The sequence below is a fragment of the Notolepis coatsorum genome, assembly GCF_963971535.1.
Source record: "Notolepis coatsorum genome assembly, chromosome: 2".
Lineage (NCBI taxonomy): Eukaryota > Metazoa > Chordata > Actinopteri > Aulopiformes > Paralepididae > Notolepis > Notolepis coatsorum.
Window position 1 is genome coordinate 200,698,424 of NC_140166.1, and position 22,891 is coordinate 200,721,314.

A 22,891-nucleotide genomic window follows, 5' to 3' on the forward strand; every position below is an offset into this window, starting at 1 on the left:
CATTCGCGGAAAAGCGGGATTTGAATTCTCTCTCTCTCTCTCTCTCTCTCTCTCTCTCTCTCTCTCTCTCTCTCTCTCCCTCTCTCTCTCTCTCTTGCTCTCTCTTCTGAAGGTGCTGGACATCGTGCGCACCAACGTGCGCTCGGCGCTGCAGCGGATCTGGCGCGAGCCGGACGTTGAGGGCCTCCACCTCTTCCGCCTCTTCAACCGCCTCTTCAGCCGGCTGCTGGGGAGCCACGGACAGGGCCTGTGGAACTGCTTCTCCAACACCAGGTAGGTTGGGTGGAGGTGGAGTTGGGGCTGGGTGGGGTTAGAGCTGGGTGGGGTTAGAGCTGGGTGGAGTTGGGGTTAGAGCTGGGTGGAGTTGGGGCTGGGTGGGGTTGGAGCTGGGTGGAGTTGGGGCTGGGTGGAGTTGGGGCTGGGTGGGGTTAGAGCTGGGTGGGGTTAGAGCTGGGTGGAGTTGGGGCTGGGTGGGGTTAGAGCTGGGTGGAGTTGGGGCTGGGTGGGGTTAGAGCTGGGTGGAGTTGGGGCTGGGTGGAGTTGGGGCTGGGTGGGGTTAGAGCTGGGTGGAGTTGGGGCTGGGTGGAGTTGGGGCTGGGTGGGGTTAGAGCTGGGTGGAGTTGGGGCTGGGTGGGGTTAGAGCTGGGTGGGGTTAGAGCTGGGTGGAGTTAGAGCTGGGTGGGGTTAGAGCTGGGTGGAGTTAGAGCTGGGTGGAGTTGGGGTTAGAGCTGGGTGGAGTTGGGGCTGGGTGGGGTTAGAGCTGGGTGGAGTTGGGGCTGGGTGGGGTTAGAGCTGGGTGGGGTTAGAGCTGGGTGGAGTTAGAGCTGGGTGGGGTTAGAGCTGGGTGGAGTTAGAGCTGGGTGGGGTTAGAGCTGGGTGGAGTTAGAGCTGGGTGGAGTTGGGGTTAGAGCTGGGTGGAGTTGGGGCTGGGTGGGGTTGGAGCTGGGTGGAGTTGGGGCTGGGTGGAGTTGGGGCTGGGTGGGGTTAGAGCTGGGTGGAGTTGGGGCTGGGTGGGGTTAGAGCTGGGTGGGGTTAGAGCTGGGTGGAGTTAGAGCTGGGTGGGGTTAGAGCTGGGTGGAGTTAGAGCTGGGTGGAGTTAGAGCTGGGTGGAGTTAGAGCTGGGTGGAGTTGGGGTTGGGGGGAGGTGGGGCTGGGTGGGGTTAGAGCTGGGTGGAGTTAGAGCTGGGTGGAGTTAGAGCTGGGTGGAGTTAGAGCTGGGTGGAGTTAGAGCTGGGTGGGGTTAGAGCTGGGTGGGGTTAGAGCTGGGTGGAGTTAGAGCTGGGTGGGGTTAGAGCTGGGTGGAGTTAGAGCTGGGTGGGGTTAGAGCTGGGTGGAGTTAGAGCTGGGTGGAGTTAGAGCTGGGTGGAGTTGGGGTTGGGGGGAGGTGGGGCTGGGGCTGGGTTGAGGCTGGGGGGAGGTGGGGTTGGGGATGGGGGGAGGTGGGGCTGGGGCTGGGTTGAGGCTGGGGGGAGGTGGGGTTGGAGCTGGGGGGAGGTGGGGTTGGGTGGGGTTGAGGCTGGGGGGAGGTGGGGCTGGGTGGGGTTGAGGCTGGGGGGAGGTGGGGTTGGGGATGGGTGGAGTTGAGGCTGGGGGGAGGTGGGGTTTGGTGGGGTTGGATCTGGGTGGGGTTAGAGCCCTGGGTTTTAGGGCTGCACGATTAATCGTGGGGGAAATCAATTGCAATCTCGATTCATACATCGATACAATCTCATTTCTAAATAACGACGATTCCGATGTATTTGCATTTGCGTCAAATGGAGATCAGTTGCACCGCATTTACATTTATACATTTACATTTTGTCATTTAGCTGACGCTTTTATCCAATCCAAGTTCTGTACAACAGGTCAGCAGGAGGGGTACAACTTGGGTGCTACAGTCTTGAGTGCATAGTCAGGGCCACCTCAGGGGGTGTGCGAGCAGTGCGGTTGCACAGGGCCTCGCGGGAAGGGGGGCCTCACAATTTTTTTATTATTATTATTATTATTGATTATTATTATTATTATTATTATTATTATTATTATTATTATTATTATTATTATTATTATTATTATTATTATTATTATTATTATTATTATTATTATTATTATTATTTAATTTTTTTGCGAGGCCCCCCTTCCCGCGAGGCCCTTTTTCATCACAGACCTAAAATCTAGTTTTGCTTATATGCTTATATATTTCACATTAGACACGTTTGTAGAATGTGTCTGACTTGTTCCGGGCTCTGCAGCTCTGCAGATATACTATTGGAGCTCTGTGGCTCTGCAGATACACTATTGGAGCTCTGCGGCTCTGCAGCAGATATACTATTGGTATCAACGAGGGGAGGGGTTACAGGTAAGGTACAGTCGGCCGGCGTGCGTCTGACTATTTCCACGGGAGCGCGTGCAGCATTGGAGGTTATGCCAAGACGACGGTCGTTCGGCAGATGGACTGAAGATGAAAGTTGTTGCATGTTAGAAAGTTCAGTCAGGCTAGCCATGTCGGCTTAGCTAAAGGCAGGGACAGCTAGTTAGCGTTAGCTACGTTATCGAGTGCTAACGTGTGGCAGATAAACAGGAGAACAGACTCCCAAGTTAATCCCAACGGGGGGGACAATATGGGGTACAGGTAAGGTACAGGCAGCCGGCGTGCGTCTGACTATTTCCACGGGAGCGCGTGCAGCATTGTTAGAACCTTCAGTCAGGCTATAGCTATGTCGGCTAGTAACAATTAGCTAAAGGCAGGGACAGCTAACGCTAGCTAACTAGCGTTAGCTACGTTATCGAGTGCTAACGTGTGGCAGATAAACTAGGACTCCCAAGTTCATTCCCAACGGGGGGACAATATCATGGATGCGACTGGTGAACTTTTTCATCTCCACGGTAGGAAAATGTGTCGACGTCGTCTCCTTCTAACTTTGCCATTGATTCTGCGTTAGGGTGAATTTTTGTTGACAGTTGACTGTATCATGCCCAGCCTCGGGCAGCGCTATTATTTAAGAATATGTTGACTGTATGCCCAGCCTCGGGCAGCGCTATTATTTAAGAATATGTTGACTGTATGAAAAAAAAAATAAAAAAAATATAAAAAATAATTTATTATAAATTATATATATATATATATATATATATATATATATTTACTTTTAGGGGGGGGGGGGGGCTCGCGTTTAAATCTCACACAGGGCCTCGCATTTCTCCCAGGTGGCACTGTGCATAGTAGTATATATATAATTAGCATAGAAGGTAGTGATTGGCAAGGAAGATCACCTACGTAGTAGCATGATAGTAAAAGACAGTAAAAAGGTGCTGTAAACATTTTAAATCCCACAGCTCATATTCCCCTATGCATTCACGACACGCTGCATTCATGTGTCGACGTATAGTATTTGCTTCGGAACAATCCCAGTTGCCGTATCAACCACACCTACACGATATAAAGCGCAACATGCTATTCATTTTACATTCACGTCATACAACTCCATCAGTGTTCTTTCATCTGTCTTCCTCACTCACAGTGCTCACTGCCGCTCTCCATTCCCATAATGCGTACAGTCCCAGTAGGCTAGTGTGGATGCTAGCTGGTGTGCTAACGTTAGCTGGTGTGCTAACGTTAGCTAGTGTGCTAACATTAGCTGGTGTGCTAACGGTAGTGTGTATTTCCTCTCGGGAACCTCGAATTCTGTGGTGAGGATTCAAGATACGTTGCACTACTAGGAAGCTAGCACCAGGCAATCGAGTGGTTGGCTCTATCTTTGGACGGTTAAGCTAGGCTTTGGGTGGACAGGAATAATAATAATAATAATAATAATAATAATAATAATAATAATAATAATAATAATAATAATAATAATAATAATAATAATAATAATAATAATAATAATAATAATAATAATAATAATAATAATAATAATATTAATACATTTTATTTGTATAGCACCTTTCATACAATAATTGAAGCCCAAAGTGCTTCACTGAATCTAATGTAGACATACATGTACATGGACATAAAATAGACTTGAGAATTGACTAAATAAAAGCAATGGATAAAGTGCAGACATACAATTATGCATCCTATCAATCGATCGATAATACGCTATGTAGGGCCGTCTTAAATACTTAGAAGCTTCGTTCAATGGGCATGGGATTCAAATGGAAAGATAAAATGTGAATATAAGAAAATATTATTATTAATATTATTATTATTAAAAAGTTTTCTGCAAAATCTTGCGCCTCCGATGCAACAGACGTCATATGCCTCATTAACTCTGCCTCTCTTTGTTAACTACAACAAGTACATGGAGATTCCTCATTAACTCCTCTCTGTGTTGAATACAACTTGCTGCTTTTATAAAGCCTCAAATGACGGCTTACAATATTTCATAAAAGCAAAGTGTTTCGTTTGTCTAAGATTTAAAAAGGTTTAAACTTTACAGCACTGACAATTCTCTATAGTATTTTTTAGTTTGACCTGTGTTTGATAAGACACCCAGTCAGCACCCATATACAAACATGTCTTAATAAAACATGCTTAATTAAGTTGAATTCTGCCTTTGTCTCTATTAACTACATATAAATATTTATATAATTTTTGCTTTATAGACAAAGGTTGCAACATAATTATGTAATGTAATGTCATTGGCTGTGTAACGGAGAGCAGCCACCCAGGCAGCGCAGTTCCCGACTCATTATTAATTTAATTAGTTAATCCAATCCAATCCACTTTATTTATAGAGCACATTTAAAAACAACAAAGTGTACCAAAGTGCTGTATAAGTCCCACAACATTAAAAAATAAATATATATATTTTTAAATTGTTCTTTTCTTTTTTATGAATTAACAAGTTGTTACTATACTGTATCCATTAGCTGTATATTCTATGTTGCTTCAACACCACATACACTTGGATCACAGTCACCTGTGCGATGCTTTAATACTCCATCCCTTTCCTGTATGCTCTGTGTCACTTTGACACCACATTACAGTCACCTGTGCATAAAAATAGACATAAAGTGACCATAAGAGATAAGTAGCAGATGATCGTAATGTTCTTGGGGCACATAGTTGACAAGAGCATTGGCAATGTAGCTTGGTCCTGTTCCATTTAGTGCTTTGTATATAAGGATGAGGTCCTTAAAATCAATTCTAAATGTTACAATAAGCCAGTGCAGAGTAGCTAACAGTAGTCAATTCGGCTTGAGATAAAGGCGTGGATCAGTTTTTCAGCATCCTTTTGATTTATACATGGTTGTACTTTAGCTAGGTTTCTAAGGTGGAATAATTATGTTTGTGTCACCTTGTCACCTTACTCCTAGAACCCACCTCACCCCTGCCCACTTTGACAACCTAGGATGGCTTAGAGTAGACGACAGAGTACAGCAACTTGCAATGGGCCTGGGCCCTGTTTCATGTACGTGGTTCAACTAAGTCGATCAACATGTCCATTATCCAGCTTCAGTTAACCCGATGTTCAAAGCCGGGATTTTCCTGTTTCACAAAGGAGGATTCAGTCTCGTTAACTCAAGCCAGACTTGAGAGTCAGGCTCAAGTCAGGCTAGATGCGCGCTCCCGTTTTAGGTGGAAAGCCAGCACGTATCGATGGCAGAGATCCTGATTCTCAACGGCATTGATTGATTAATTGATTTAAGACTTTATTGACAGATTGCAATACGGCTCAATCGCCTCGCCGACAAGTTAAATGCGTTATCTATAGGCTAATTCTAAGTCCCTCATTACCTCAATCAATCAGATTATATTTCTTTAAACTTGCCTGCTGGATTGAATAATCAAATGAGATCTTGCTAGCGAAAATTATTAGTTAACTGTTATACAGAATTACGATACGGCTCTCTTACCCATTGATTGATGTATAGTCAATCTTTTACTTATCTTCTCTGTGGTGTAACGGGTTCTTCTTTTGACTTTCACACGGACGACCGGGGTTCAAGGCCCTAGTCTTTTCCTTCTTTTTGCAATATAGGAATAATTCAATTTGGTGCACGTTGAGAGCTATATAAAGAATGACATCCTCAATGCATGTAGATTTATAATATTTTAACTTAAAACCAGGCTACTTTGGCGTATAATCATTAATATTATATTCAAAAAAATCATATTGGAAACACCGGGATTTGAACCCCGGTCGCTGGATTGGCAGGCATGAGCACTACCGCTGGGCCACTGGGCCAGATGGGATAAATTCATTGTTTATACATTAATGAACGAGAGACCCGTGTTTAGAATATCCGTTGTTTTGAATGAAGTTTATCTCTTTATCCTCATTCATTAATGTGACGTCAACGGCTCATTCAATTTCTCAAATCCGTCAAACAGCGCATCTCATCAGACATCTTAATCCCAGTTACAATTAAAATAACCACATCATGTGTACATCGCACGAGCGAGCGCCACCGTCGCCACGGTATATATAACGTGCATTATTTAGGACAAATGAATTTAATATCAGCATTTTGGGTCTATTTTACATTTCAAAAGCCCCCTCTGGAAGAATGGAGCACAAAAACGTAATTCAGAATGGTATAATGCAGATCGTAGACTGTGGGAATAGTTTCAGGAAACGGGCTGTCACTTCTTTGCGGGGGCGTGGCGATAGTTCAGGCTAACTTGAACTTGAACTCTGCTTTCGACCAGGCTCAAACTTTTGGATATGTTGTCATGGTGATTTGGAAAATCCAGGTACATGAAATCGGAAAGTCCGGCTAACCCAGTTATCCAGCTAAAGTTATCCGGCTAACTCAGTTATCCAGGTACAAGAAACAGGGCCCAGTGGTCTACAAGATACACTACACGACCAAGGTACCCATGTACATGTCAAAATACTTCCCAAAGGTCAGTGAATACCACGATCACAACACCAGAGGGAGCTCCACAAATCATGTTAAACCCAGATTCGGCTCAAATAAGGGACTAAACACGTTTTGCAATTATGCCACATCAATGTGGAATGCCCTACCCAAAGCTGTAAAGGAATGTGGATCACTACCCACTTTCAAAACCTCTCTCAAGGGACACCTACGGGAGACTGCAATTCAACACTGGCCCCTGTAAATATCCTAACCCAACCCCCTCCAATGTACAGTCATTTACCTAGTATGGTTTTGTCAACAGTCCAATGTACAATTTTGTTTGTTTGTACAGTGTCCCCCCCCCCCCCCCCCTCAATGTACAGTTTTGCTTGTATATACAGTGTGCCCCCCCCCCCCCCCCCCCCCAACCACCTCCAATGTAGATTACCCAGTATGGTTGTCAATATCCCAGTGTACCCAACCCCCCCCCACCCAACCTCCTCCAATGTACAGTTTCTACGTCAAATGTATATACTCCCTTTTCCTGACTCCTTCTGTATCACAAACAGTACTGTATTTGCAAATCTGGTATGTCATAAATGTATAGATGTAGCAGTACTGACTATCTGTATGTCATGTATGTCATATATGTCCTGATGAATTGAAAATGGGGGACCCTGATGTAAACAAGACGAAAGTCTTTCTCTGGTCTGCATCCCCTTAACAATTGTGTGTATTGAGCTGTACTGTATTGTACCCATTCTGCAATCTGTTAATAAAGTTTTCAATCAATCAATCAATTGTTGGTGTGTGATTTAAAGCTTAGAAAACACCAAGACTTTGTTGTAACTTCCGGTTTAATCCAAGGAGTAGGTTGCCCCATATTGTTCAGCAGCATTTCTCTTTTGGTTATAGGGCTGGTAGGATTTCAGTTTTGTCCTCATTTAATTTTGGTCATCCATTTGTTTATTTAGAAACAGGCAGAAATGTTGTTAACACTTTAATCGCCGGGGTTAAATTCATAATTTACCATCCCTCGCCAGCCCTATTTAACATGGAGAAGTTCCCCTTCTTTACAGGGCTATAACTTTTTAAATTCTATTGCTAAATTGCCATTATTATGGCCCATTCAATGTCCTATATGTATTGTTCAGGGTGTAGCAACGTTAAACTTTTTCATTCACATATTCATACTAAAATATGGTCTAAAGTATAAGTATGTTTTTATCGTTTTTTGCAGCTTTCTTCAGAACGTGATTTATAGCCCTAAATGCATTATATTGATGATCAAATACAGTTTGGTAGGAATCTGTGCGAGATAAAAAATTTCAACTGGATGTGCTTCTAGAAGTTTCTACGTATCATCTGATGATGACCGGATGGGCGGGGGATCGTTTATAATTCCGTGGGCAGCGTTAGATGATTCATCCAGAGTGGGTCATATGTTCATCATAGCAGTTTATATCGAACACGTTAGAATATAACGCTGAATCTTACCGTGGCTTCCTCGCGCCGCTGGCAGATGAGCGTGGAACAGAATTTGTTCTATTATGGGATGTAGAAATGCCCGATCCATTTCCAGGTTGTATAATAGTATATACGTCCAAATCATGTTGTTTTTTCGAGTTATTTGCACCGATCGATGTTCACTGTATCAAGACAGAGTCTCTCTAACGATAGCAAGTGGCCGGACCACATATGGATGAGCACTACCGGTTCAAAGGTTAATTTCCGGTTGGCGATCTGCCGATCGGCCACCAGATGGCGCTCTTGAACCGCTAGAGAGTTGAGAGGAGATCAGCAGTGTGTCTCAGGGCTCCGGAAAGGAAATATGATTTCGATGACAGATTTTTGAAATATTGACATCAAAGACGAGTTACGGCGTCTTCGGCAGAATGAGCATGGCTAGGAAAGACGAGTTCCGGCGTTTTCGGCGATTAAAGTGTTAATCACTGTAGGTTCAGCAGAGATGTATAATTGTGTGTCATCCGCATAGCTATGGAAACATACATTGTGTTTTCTAATGATGTCCCCAAGTAGCAGCATGTTTAGTGAGAATAATAGTGGACTTAGGCAGCTCCCTTGTGGAACTCCAAAGTACAGTAGCTGTCATGTTTCTCAAAAGTATGACAAGCCTGAGGTAATATTTTCTCCCTTTGATATTTATGTTCTGAACCAGTTTAGTCAGAAAGACCCACTAACTGTTTCAGACAATTTATTAGGATATCATGGTCAATTGTGTTGAACGCTGCTCTTAGGTCTAAGAGGACAGGAATTAAGACTTTGTTTGCATCTAGTCCGATTTATATTGATAAGATATAATTTATGGTATGGTATAAGTATCTTGCTAATTAATGGAAGGTTGGATATTGGCCTATAGTTGGTCAGCACATTACTGTCTAGTTTGGGTTTCTTTAATAGCGGTTTTATGACGGCTGTTTTGAATGCATCTGGGAAGTTTAATCTCTACGACATGATTTGAGACACTTTTGAATATCCACTTTAAAATGCTGTAGGTATAGGGTCAATACAGGACATTTTGTAGAGCTCTGTTGATGTAATGCCAGTGTTTTCCCATGGTTACCGTAATTGCCGGACTATAAGCCGCACCTGAATATAAGCCACACCAGCTAGATATAGAATGAAAAATAAATGTGTACATATACAAGCCGCACCTGACTATAAGCCGCAGGTGTCCACTAGACACCTGCAAGAGCGCCCCTTGTGGCCGTTTGCTGTAAAAATCCATAGATTAGCCGCATCGTTGTATAAACCGCAGGGTTCAAAACATGGGTAAAAAGGTGCGGCTTTAGTCCGGCAATTACGGTACATCTTTTTTTGCAGGGTTTACAGATGGTATCTGTGTTTGCATCAGGGGTAATATGAGTAATAAGAGTTTCCGGCATTCTCTGATAACAATAGTAGTCCTTTCTTGCCACCCATATTTCTTTGTTATAGGCCGTCATGGCTTCTTTATATATACCATAGTGAACTGTGCGTTTAGTTTTCCTCTATTTTCCTTCAGCAACTCTACGGATTATCTCAGTCTGACCAACACTGCTATTGTTTAACCATGGGGAGAAGTCAGTTGACTTCTTTTTGACCTTCAATGGAGCGACAGCATCCAGTGTAAATCAATCAATCAATCAATCAAATCCTTTATTTAACCAGATAAGCATCATTGAGATTAAAATCTCTTTTTCAAGAGCGATCTGGCCAAGCAAGGCAGCAGAAAGTTTCAACATAAAAAAGAGAACATCACAATAAAATAAAGATAAAACATTTACAGCAAGCTCCAATTTCAGGCAAGTTATCAAACAGGCAAATGATCAAACACAGTTGCACTGTCCGAGGGAACTGAGTTCGTAGGATTTTAAAATGGCTTTGAATTCTCTGAGGGTGACCAGTCCTGGATAATTTTAGGTCCTCCTGTATCTTGTTCCAAGATGAAGGAGTAGCATATTTAACCATGAGATTTTCAACCATGCCATTTAATAGTCCAAACTGGATGGTTTAGTCTCATGATATTAGAGATATTTTCCTCTGTCATCTCATTTAGTACCCTTTGTCTGACCACAGTCTCTGTTTTGTTAGGATTAGGTTAGCATACGAAAATACACAGTGATAGTCAGATTATTTAGGTTATTTGATTACTGAGACTTTATCAATGTTCAACCTTGTTGTTATCACTAAGAGTGTTGCCATGTCGGGTATATGTTGTATTAGCTCTAAGCTGTCTGGTAGGTTGATAAGCTCAATAGCCTTGGGGTCATTCTTCTTATTAATCTTTCACATCTAATGATACCAACTGAGATCAGCTCTTGGGGGGGGGGGGGGGTTAAAGGCCATCTGAGTGTAGGGCCTGCTGTGGCAAGGTCATTGTCTGGTGTTGTGGGGAATGGTGTCGATTCTTTGCATTTTGTCACAGTTGGGTGGCAGATGGTGTAATCCATGTTCGAGGCGAACCGTTTTTCCCCAGATGTGTTTAGGGTAAATGCTTCTGCACTCCTAGAACAGATTGAAGTTGTCAATACAGTTCACTTTGTGTAGGGGACAGGCAATTTAGAGCCATCTGTTCAGAGCCATCACTCTACTGAAACGCTTCATTCCTGGCCTAGTTGAAGGGATGAATGATTCAAGATCTTTGGAGCCTAGCAATTTTAGCAGTTCAGTGAAGTCTAAGATAAGAGTGAAAAATAGACTTGAGTTATTTTTTACATTACAAGATACTTTTATGTTAAGGTCAAGCACTTTGATGTCTGTTTAAGAAAGAGTGCAATAAATGCTTTTATTCAAAAAATAAGAATCGTGTGAGAGTAATCCTCATCTACATTTTTTTGGAGAAAAATAGTCCGATTTTAGCAAGAATCGTGCAATCGAGTGTGTTTGGGGCTGGGTGGGGTTGGGCCTGGATGTTTGGGGCTGGGGCTGGGTGGGGTTGGGCCTGGGTGGGTTGGTGGTTGGGTGGAGTTGGGGCTGGGTGACGTTGGGGCTGGGTGAGGTTGGGGTTGGGTGGGTTTGTGGTTGGGTGTGGTTGGGGCTGGGTGGGATTGGGCCTGGGTGGGATTGGGCCTGGGTGGCATTGGGGTTGGGTGGGATTGGGCCTGGGTAGGGTTGTGGCCTGGTGTATGGAATCAAGGTAGTTGGGTGGAGGGTGTAGCCTAACACGTCAGACCCGTGGAACACTGGAACTCTTGAGTAAAGCAGGTCAAGAACAGCCTTCCAGTGAAAATAGTCATCAATAAAGTCTATTTGACTCACCGAGTCTCATCCCGCCATCAATTCCTATTCATATTAAAGTCCATATTAAAGTCCTGGGGAAAAGATGATTTCTCCATTTACCTGTGCGTTACCACGGCTGTCCGTTTGCACACCAGGGCTTTTGAGTTTAGCTCAATGTTTGCGAGGCTTGTTTACAGTGGGGGGAGCTGTTGGCTATTACTGAGAAATCAGCTTATTCCCCACACTTACATGTGATTACAGCACCAGGAATTCATTACAGGATGAGAGACGACACGCCAGGTATGTCAAAGTAGGCTAAGTGGGGTGAAATGGATATTTGCATCGTTGCATGGGATAGAGCAAGCAGGCTTTCTCTTGGTATCAGTGTTTCTTCATGCCTGTTTGCTATGTCCAACGTTACACCAATACCGGTTCTGGTGTTGGACATCGGGCCGGTACAAGGATAAAACGAGCTAGCACTTTCGGAGCATTTAAAAAATGTAAGGAAAACGACTTAATATTCAGCATTTTCCGGCACATAGAAACATGTTTGATTTGTCAATGGATTATATTTCAATTATTTATGTTCAGTGAACTGACAATAATGCAATTTCCCCTCTGGGATAATAACGCTCAGTTAAACGTAAGGTACAGGATTGGACTCTATATTAGGATGTCAGTGATGTGTATCTGTGCATCCCTGCATTACTAAATGACAGCGGTGATAGACCAAAAAAAAATTAAACACCACCAAGACAATACCAATACAACTTAGATGCTCACTACTGATGCTAATTGTGCGTTCTAATCTTTTTAAGTATTGCCTGATTAAGAATTTGTATCCATTACTTTTACTGGGACTGTTGACAGAGTCTGGCTATGGGGCGACAATAATGTGGTCAAGAGGCATGGTTTCTACCTTCAGCCTTTAATCGGCGTGGTTTATTATTTACATGGCAAGGCAGCAGTACATGAGTTCTCCTCTCCGTGAGAGGCAGTGTGGTATAATATGTCCTCATGTAAATATACTCCCCTCCCCTGTGTCCCCCTTACCTGTGCCCCCCCCCTCTCTGTAGAATAAGGCATTCCCCTCCCCTTTCTCCCCAAACCTGTACCCCCCCCCCCCCCCCATTTGACCTATCAAATGGGACCACACACCACCCCTTGTTGAACTATAATAGGGCTCCTCCCGACCACAATCGAGGTCTTCTCACCTGGGTCATTTCAGCTGATCACCTGGGGGAAGCCCTCAGCCATTCTCTCTATGTAATCTATCTGTTTGGTTAATAAACCTTTGTTATTATCCAAACCTCGGTTGACTGAGAACATTCTTCATCAGGATATCCACAAATATCCCACAGCAGGTAGAGGGGGAGGAGACATCTCCTTAAATACTCTCCACCTGGTGGTAGCATTAGCAGCTCCGCCTATAGCGCCCTCTAGTGGAAACAGTTATGTACAGTCAGTGGAAACAGTTGTGTACAGTTAGACAGTTACTTACAATCCTACATAGAACCTCTAACTTTAACAGGGACAGTAAATACTTACACCATTTGTTTGGGGACTGGACACAAATGAGATGAGACACAGATGAGACCCGTGCCACGCAGCGGTGACAGACAGCAAAACATATAAAACACCACCGCCACTCCAAACTAGATGTTTAGTTCAGCTTCACTGATGATCCAAATATAAATAGTTTGGCTGGACATCTTCTGCTGGGACTCTGGACCTCTTCACTGGGCACACAGTCTATGAATCCTGCCCAGACCCTGTTTGGAACATGTCTACTTTTGTTTTGGGGAGGGCTAGAGTAGAGGCTGGGTGGTGGCATGGATATGTGTGGGTGTAGGGAATAGGGATGCACCAATACAACATGTTCACTACTGATGCCAACTGCACGTCCTAAACTTTTTAAGTATTGACTGATGCAGAATTCTGATCCATTACTTATACTGGGACAGTATAGACTTGATCCATTACTTTTACTGGGACAGTATAGACTTGATCCATTATGTTTACTGGGACAGTATAGACCTGACCCATTACTTTTACTGGGACAGTATAGACTTGATCCATTACTTTTACTGGGACAGTATAGACTTGATCCGTTACTTTTACTGGGACAGTATAGAATTGCACCATTTGTTTGGGGTCACTGGACAAAAATGGTTAAAATATTTTTCACTATCAGAGATATCTAACATCTTTCAGGAGATATTGTTCACCATTAGAGATATCTAAGGTTTTTCAGGAGATATTGTTCACCATTAGAGATATCTTTTTTTTATCCACTTTTTCTATTTTTCTCCTGTCATGTACAGAGGTCTATCGACCATACAAGATAGTAACTGGGCAGGTGTTACATGAGCAGAAAACAACCCCCTCAGTAGAAAAATGCTTCTCAAACAGTCCCGGGTAGGCAGATAGTAAACAAAGACGTTTTCAAATGGTAAATTAGGTTTTATTGTATAGTGGGGGTTTCAAGCACAAAGGGCAGTGAAATATCAGTCCACACTCAGTGGGAACAGGCACAGAGGCCAACAAGATAACACTCACCCAGCTAGAGAAGTGGCACATAGGTCAACAATATATATGTATAGAAACACAACCGTGGTTAACCATGGCAACCTCACTCTTCTCTAGTCACTAGCAATTGACAGAATGAGGCGCCGAGACGTGTGTGTGCTGTCAGGTATTTGGCTACCCATCCCTCTCGAGATTGATTGCCATCAGCTGTCATTCATCAGGCAATCAGCACTCTTCAGTAGGGATGGGTAGCACCTGACAGGGAGAGAAGAGACAGCATTAGCTCTCATGTTCACACACACACACACATCATATACAAAACAACACATTAAATATACTAACCTGATGTTCAGAAGGTGTCATAAATACAGTAATAATGGTAATGACCAACCCACGTACCCAGGTACGTCACACCTCCCCCCATAAGAGCGAACCTGTAGGGTTAGCAAAACATTATTACTTATTACCCAACATCCGATTAGTACCACACACCAGGAAAAACAGAAACAACAAAAACAAAATTCTCCTCCCACAATCACCCACCAATGGGCACACCAGCACCACACAGACCTAGAAAACCCAGCCTCCACCGCTTTAGAGCGAGCAATTGCTCGGGCGACACTGCTTCACGAATGTAAAAATGAGGTGGATACGATCCAGGTGATATGTCTTTCATCATCATCTCCCCAATAGATGGTTCGTGAATTACCAGCTGCCCCTGAACGCTACATACAGCAACCTCTTCCATCTCGCCAACAGATGGCCCCTTGTCCTCGGCGAGAGCCTCGCCCCCGACAGATTCACTCAACGTCAAAACTTGAGTTCGCTCCCCGCCCTGTGCCTTGGTGACAACACAAGCAGAAAACACATTGGGGTGATTATCAAGCAATTCATCACAACACAAGTCAGTCAATGGAGCCTTTTCAACCCCCACTACAGGAATCACACTCTCCCCAGCGAACTTGTTCCCCATGACAAAATCAACACTCACACCTTTTGGTTTCTGGGCTGACTTCGTGATTTTGTCCTGTCGCTTCCTCAGCGTACAACATCCTTTTACCACATGGCCTGTCTCTTTACAATAATTGCACACCACCGGTCTCCTAGACGGCGGCGAGCGTGGCCGGATTGCTGACTCAATCAACGCATCGCACAGAACTTTCCCCCCAGCTATATCATTCCCCATGATAAAATCAATTCCGGCTACCGGAAAAGAGGAACGAACTGCCACGGGAAAACAACCTGTGACTAGTTTTGACCTCACATGTATTCTATGTAACGGAGCGGGCGTGTAGCCCATCTCTATCCCGCACACAATAGCACTTGTATTACAAGACGACTCCACACTTAACGGCAATACATCCGCCAGCATAAAGGACTGTGAACCACCTGTATCACGAAGGATCCTCACCTCGCGCTGGTCACAGACCTTACCCGACAGTGACACAAAACCAGAAGATATAAAAGGATCAAAACAACTGTCCGGTTTCCCCCGCCCAGGGCGTGAGACAGTGCTAACCAACCCCACCACCTTTGGTTCCTGAGCTGGCCTGTCAGTATTTTGCCGATCGCGCACAAATGCATAACAGTCCGCCGCCAAATGACCTGGCTTGCTACAATAATTACAATGTCTCTTTTCTGACGGAGGCGAGCGTGGTCGAAATGATCGCTCGTCGCCTCCTACATACACATCATTTCGCACAGAACCATGTGATGCAGAAACATTTTTGTGGATCATTGCCAACTCGTCACACAAAACTGCAGCTTCCTGGAGGGTAGAAACCTTTCGCTCCTCCAACTGTATTATCATGTGTTCGGGCACAATTTTTTTAAATTGTTCCATGAGGATTAACTCGCTCAAAGCCTCAAGCCCATCCACCTTACACGCTTCACACCAACGAGTGAACACCATCCGTTGTTCATGGGAAAATGCGACATGTGTTTGCGAGGGAGCTTTACTTAGTCCCCTAAACCGCTGCCTATACGCCTCCGGCACCAGTTCATATACACGCAAGACAGCACCCTTCACTTTCTCATATACCATGCTGTCCTCCTTTGATAAAAACTGGCATGCGTCCTGAGCCCTACCCGTGAGCTTATATTGCACTAATAGTGCCCACTGATCCTCCGGCCAATTCGCAGCCCCCGCTACCCGCTCAAAATTCACAAAAAATGCCTCCACCTCAGATTCTCGAAAACAGGAACCATAGCAATGTGTTGCCCAACATTAAAACTGCCCTGGCCACCTTCAGATGAGGGCGAAGAAGAGCCAACCCTCTCCAGCTCCATCCTCTTCAGTGTAATCTGGAGCTCTCTATCTCTCTCCTTCTCCCTTCCTCGCTCTTCCCTGTCTCTCTCAGCTGCTCTGTCCTCTCTGTCAGCTGCTCTGTCCTCCCTGTCTCGTGTAATCTGGAGCTCTCTATCTCTCTCCTTCTCCCTTCCTCGCTCTTCCCTGTCTCTCTCAGCTGCTCTGTCCTCTCTGTCAGCTGCTCTGTCCTCCCTGTCTCGTACAGCTGCTTTGTCCTCTCTGTCCTCTCTGCGCAACAGCGCTCTCTCCTCCATCTGGAGACGGGCAAAACGCAGACTAGAGCGCGCATGGCCAGAAGACGTGGAGTCTTTATCCGAATCGCCCGCGGCCTCACTTTCAGCTCCGGCCGTACTACCATCCTTCCTAATAGCACCACCATCCGGGTTAAGATCACGTAAGGGAGAGTCAACCCATTCGCCAGTGTGTGCAACCTCCTGATCACTATGACTCACTACTCCCTGAGCCGTGCTAAACACCTGTTGCTCCACCAACCCCGCTATAACAGCTGCCTTCATATCCGCCTTGGATTGGGAATTTTGCACAGCAATATCATAATGCCTAGCAATAAGGCCTAATTCCGCCTTAGTGCAACCTTCCACCTGATCCTCTGTCGGATCCGCCATAAAGGCTTCAAAAACAAATGCCGACGCAGCCATATTATGTTTTTATGCGTGCGTAAAAAAAAATACATATATATCACGTCCTCACTTAATTAACCATGACCGTGCACAATAATAATAGACACATTCTGCTTTCATACCTCTTAACCAAAACAATCCAACTGACCACATCTACTAAATGAAAATAATAACAAATGGTCCTAACCACTCAACTAGGAGTCACCTGTGTCACTCTAGCCTATCCCAGATAAACTACTCCACTAGCTGGATGAAAGGCTACACATATCTTCAATCGCTTACCGATTTCATTGCGCGCTCCACCGGAATCACGACTCGTGCCCCCCACCCTCTAGCCAAGCAGGTGACCCCCCCCCCCTGTTACCTATGTGGCAGAAAAATAGAATGGTTAAGAGCATCACAACAATAATGGTTTACATCAATCAACTGTGCACGGACAATGGACCCCACTAACTTACCAATTTAGAAAACGCTATCTTATTACACCTGATATGCTTCAATCGACAAGTCACCCCGTTATTTTACCAACAAGGAACCATACAATTGCGCACACTTAACGAGCCCCCATGTCATGTACAGAGGTCTATCGACCATACAAGATAGTAACTGGGCAGGTGTTACATGAGCAGAAAACAACCCCCTCAGTAGAAAAATGCTTCTCAAACAGTCCCGGGTAGGCAGATAGTAAACAAAGACGTTTTCAAATGGTAAATTAGGTTTTATTGTATAGTGGGGGTTTCAACCCACGGCCCTTTTCCCAAAGGGAAAAGGGGATGTCGTCGGTGGGGATTTCAACCCACGCACACACAAAGGGGAAAAGGTAATGGAGGACAAACAAGACATATAAATAAAGTGGCAATGGCATACAGCCTACCAACATATATATATATACAGCTCTACTTGAATGACACAACAGCACAAAGGGCAGTGAAATATCAGTCCACACTCAGTGGGAACAGGCACAGAGGCCAACAAGATAACACTCACCCAGCTAGAGAAGTGGCACATAGGTCAACAATATATATGTATAGAAACACAACCGTGGTTAACCATGGCAACCTCACTCTTCTCTAGTCGCTAGCAATTGACAGAATGAGGCGCCGAGACGTGTGTGTGCTGTCAGGTATTTGGCTACCCATCCCTCTCGAGATTGATTGCCATCAGCTGTCATTCATCAGGCAATCAGCACTCTTCAGTAGGGATGGGCAGCACCTGACAGGGAGAGAAGAGACAGCATTAGCTCTCATGTTCACACACACACACATCATATACAAAACAACACATTAAATATACTAACCTGATGTTCAGAAGGTGTCATAAATACAGTAATAATGGTAATGACCAACCCACGTACCCAGGTACGTCACATCTCCCATCCCAATTTCGCCTCGCCAATTCTCCCTTCAATTCTCCCCTCCCCTGTCTCGAACGTTGCTAGACTATGCCTCCCACTGGTCGGCTGCAGTGAGGACCAAGCCTTGCATCACGTGTCCCCTCCGGTACACGAGGAGGCAGCTGTCGCATCTTTTCACCTGAACAGCACGATCTCTCAGTGGCGAGGAGTAATGCGTGGGAGGCTCACGCTGCCCCCGTTACTTCCTGATTCTGCTGTACAGGCGCACCAACCGACCTGTAGGAGTCGCTGTCCACAACGTCCAATCCCCACCCACCGGCTTTCCCACCCATAATACTGCCAATTGTATTAGTATGAACGACCAGCCAAGCTGGTAGCAACGCAGAGAGCTGGGCTCGATACCAGCATCTCCTGCGTTAGTGGCAAGCGCCTTGCCCACTGCGCCACTCAGCCGCCCTTCCATTAGAGATATCTAAGGTCTTTCAGGAGATATTGTTCACCATTAGAGATATATAAGGTCTTTCAGGAGATATCTTTCACTATTCGAGATATCTAAGGTCTTTCAGGAGATATCTTTCACTATTCGAGATATCTAAGGTCTTTCAAGAGATATCTTTCACTATTCGAGATATCTAAGGTCTTTCAGGAGATATCTTTCACTATTAGAGATATCTAAGATCTTTCAGGTGTGTGTAGAAAATGTGTAAAAGGGAAAACAAAATTTATTTTTTCTACTGGGTCAATTCTCCTGATACTGATGCCTTATTTGAGTCTGTTACTCACCCAATATCCAACACCAGTACTGAATGGAGTGGCCTGTCCTGAGCTGAGTACAAAGGTAATGGAACAGATTGGTTTCGAGCTACCTCTGTGTGGGATGGGGCAGGATTGATCTCAACTTCACTGGGCTATTAGTCCTCCTCGCCTTCCTATTAAAACTATTACCAGACCGCTCACAAAGAAACATGCAGAGATGCCGCAGGTGGTTTCCATTAATCAGCTATCATTGTCACTGTGATTCATGGACACATAACGCTCTCTCTCTCAGAAACCAAGCTGTGAATCGTACAGTAATGCTATCTCCTTCCAATGTTCACGCCCTTCCATTCCTTCAAACGACGACAGTCGTTTTATCCTCACAGCGGGGACGTTCACGCGTCTTTCCGTGTCCTGGTTCCTATTTCTGCTATACAGTACATCTCCTTTGAGTGCCTTTTTATTATATAGCCAAGGTAAAGCAGACACAGACAGACAGACAGACAGACAGACAGACAGACAGACAGACAGACAGACAGACAGACAGACAGGCAGACAGGCAGGCAGGCAGGCAGGCAGGCAGGCAGGCAGGCAGGCAGGCAGGCAGGCAGGCAGGCAGGCAGGCAGGCAGACAGACAGGCAGGCAGACAGACAGACAGACAGACAGACAGACAGACAGACAGACAGACAGACAGACAGACAGACAGACAGACAGACAGACAGACAGACAGACAGACAGACAGACAGACAGACAGACAGACAGACAGACAGACAGACAGACAGACAGACAGACAGACAGACAGACAGACAGACAGACAGACAGACAGACAGACAGACAGACAGACAGACAGACAGACAGACAGACAGACAGACAGACAGACAGACAGACAGACAGACAGACAGACAGACAGACAGACAGACAGACAGACAGACAGACAGACAGACAGACAGACAGACAGACAGACAGACAGACAGACAGACAGACAGACAGACAGACAGACAGACAGACAGACAGACAGACAGACAGACAGACAGACAGACAGACAGACAGACAGACAGACAGACAGACAGACAGACAGACAGACAGACAGACAGACAGACAGACAGACAGACAGACAGACAGACAGACAGACAGACAGACAGACAGACAGACAGACAGACAGACACAGACAGACAGACAGACAGACAGACAGAGACCCGCGCCACTCATCTCCACACCCCGGCTGATGAAAGCAACATGTCTCTCTGTGTGAGCGGACAGTATGCATAATAAGACCCCAGATCTCAGCTGTTGATCAGAGGGGCGCATTGCTTCATTTTCTTCTTCTCTAGTGCCAAAAGCAATCCAAAGGAACCCCGGGGGAGAGGAAAGAGGGGGTGGGGTGTAGGGGGGGGGGGGGGGGGGTGCAGTAGGAGGGACAGTGAGCGAGAATAAGGCTCCTTAAATCCTACCTTATTTTGGTTCATTATCAGGTTCCTTTGAAGTTCCCTTCCCAAATATATTTTTTTATGCATCTCTCTCTCTCTCCCTCTCAGTATCTCGCTCTTTATCTCTCTCTATCTCAATGTTCTTTACAGTCTCGCTCGCCGCATAGGGCTCCATAGGTTCCAGTGTTGTCATCGCCTCCTACAACTCTCTCCTCTGTCCTCCTCTTCCCCAGCAGTGGTAATGGAAAGAGAGAGAGGGTGAGAGGGAGAGGAAGATATGGAGGATGATAAGACAGGGGAGAGAGAGAGAGAGACATACTGTAGAAGTGTGGGGAAAAGAGAGAAAGGATTAAATGCCCAGTCCGTAATCCAGATGTACACAACCATTGAGCCCCATCATGAAAAACAAAACACAAAGAAAGGAATGGAGACATGTTTTCATTCTCTAGGTGATTGGCAGCAGCTAACACTAAACAACAGGTCGATATGTTGTATTTCCTGTATTTTGGCGGCTATAGACTTTGTTCATATTGGCCATGTTTGTAGACACTTTTTAAAACAGATCTATATTCGGATACTAACACTGGGCTAAGAAAGCCCATTTCCATATAGACAGTTTCAAAGTGACAACAAGGACCCACATTTACAGTATTTCCTGTTGCAATGATTGCTAATGCAATAGTTGACAGGAAACACATTTGGGGTCCAAACTGTTCCCTAGCAACGGAATTTCAATGAAAAGCGTGTATAAAAATTTAACTCTTAAAGATTGTATGTTGTGAATATACCTATACATATACATATAAGATTTATATGGTCCAAATTTACGAAGCCCATTTGAGGAGGGAGTGGGAGTGGCCTGGACTCAGGAGGCTGGATTAGCCGAGCCTGCTACCCCCAGCAGGCCGCACCGCATGCTGCTTCTGTCTGATCACAGCCTGCCCTGACTGAACCAGCTAACCGGCTAGCCCATCGGCCGTAACCCCCCTCTGCAGGCCATGGCGCCTACAGGGATGAACCCAGCAGGGGGGGGGGGGGGGGGGGGGGCTCGGTGTCACGCTTAACGTGTACTCCAAAAAATCCCAAGTGGAATCTCCTTGCCCTCCACCCCCAACAACAACTACTCCCAGTCTCCCCTATTTGATATTTTATCGCCCTGGTCGCTATTGTGGACGCTGAATTCAACACGCTTCTGGGGGGGGAAAAGACTTAGGGAGAGAATGGAAACACACAAGGTTTTGAACCCTTTCAGAGGAAGCACCCCTCCTGAGGAGTGAAAGGGGTAGACATCAAACGCCCCTCCAACCCCCTTTGGTTCTGGTGTCTCAGTAGTTGAAGCTCCCTCACAGTTGGGGGCATGTCCGGGGTTGTTAGAGGGTTAACTGTACAGGGTTTGTTTCATCCCTCCTCTTTGTGGTTTGCCTTTTGTCTTTTGTGCGTGTGTGGCTGTACTGTGTGTGTACATGTATGTGTGTGTATGTGTGTGGGCTGTATCAACATGCCTCTGCTCCTGTATAGCAGTGTGATCAATTCTGATTAATATTAAGAGTTTGATTTGATTGATTGAAAACTTTATTAACAGATTGCAGAATGGGTACAATACAGTACAGCTCAATACACACAATTGTTAAGGGGATGCAGACCAGAGAAAGACTTTCGTCTTGTTTACATCAGGGTCCCCCATTTTCAATTCATCAGGACATATATGACATACAGATAGACAGTACTGCTACATCTATACATTTATGACGTACCAGATTTGCAAATACAGTACTGTTTGTGATACAAAAAGAGAGTCCAGAAAAGAGAGTATATACATTTGACATAAAAACTGTACATTGGAGGAGGTTGGGTGGGGTTGGGTAGGGGGGGTTGGGGGGGGGGGACACACACACACACTGTACAACTGTACAAGCTAAACTGTACATTTGAATATTGACAACCATACTAGGTAATTTACTGTACATTGGAGGGGGTTGGGGGGAAACACTGTACAAACAAGCAAAACTGTACATTGGAATATTGAGTGACGGTACGATTCGATTATCGATGCGTCATGATTTGTCTTTCGATCCCATTCAGTATATTGTGGTTATAATGTTAGTTTTTTTTTTTTTTTTTTTTTACACCAGTTCACTGCATAAGTAAAGGATAATCAATGAGTAGATGTGTGTTAAATGGTTTTAACTAGATCAGTGCCGGCCATTTAACATTGAAAAGCCTGTTGAGTGCCAGCATCCACTTCAATGATACCGTTAAAAATGCATAATCTATGTTTTATATTATGTGTCTAATCTGGCCGTCGCTTATCAATGACTTGTTTGCAGTCAACATTGTCGAAACTGATTGTTTTTTAATCGGTTCATATCC

General features: G+C 44.9%; 1 protein-coding gene across 1 annotated transcript in view; it reads left to right on the forward strand.

The window, feature by feature from the left end:
- Positions 1–22,891, forward strand: part of ttll7 (tubulin tyrosine ligase-like family, member 7) — a gene marked incomplete at both ends in the record, with an annotated part of 162,172 nt that overhangs the window by 129,370 nt on the left and 9,911 nt on the right. The window contains 1 exon segment of the mRNA XM_084308467.1: positions 113–273. Coding sequence (XP_084164593.1) covers positions 113–273 — 161 coding nt within the window.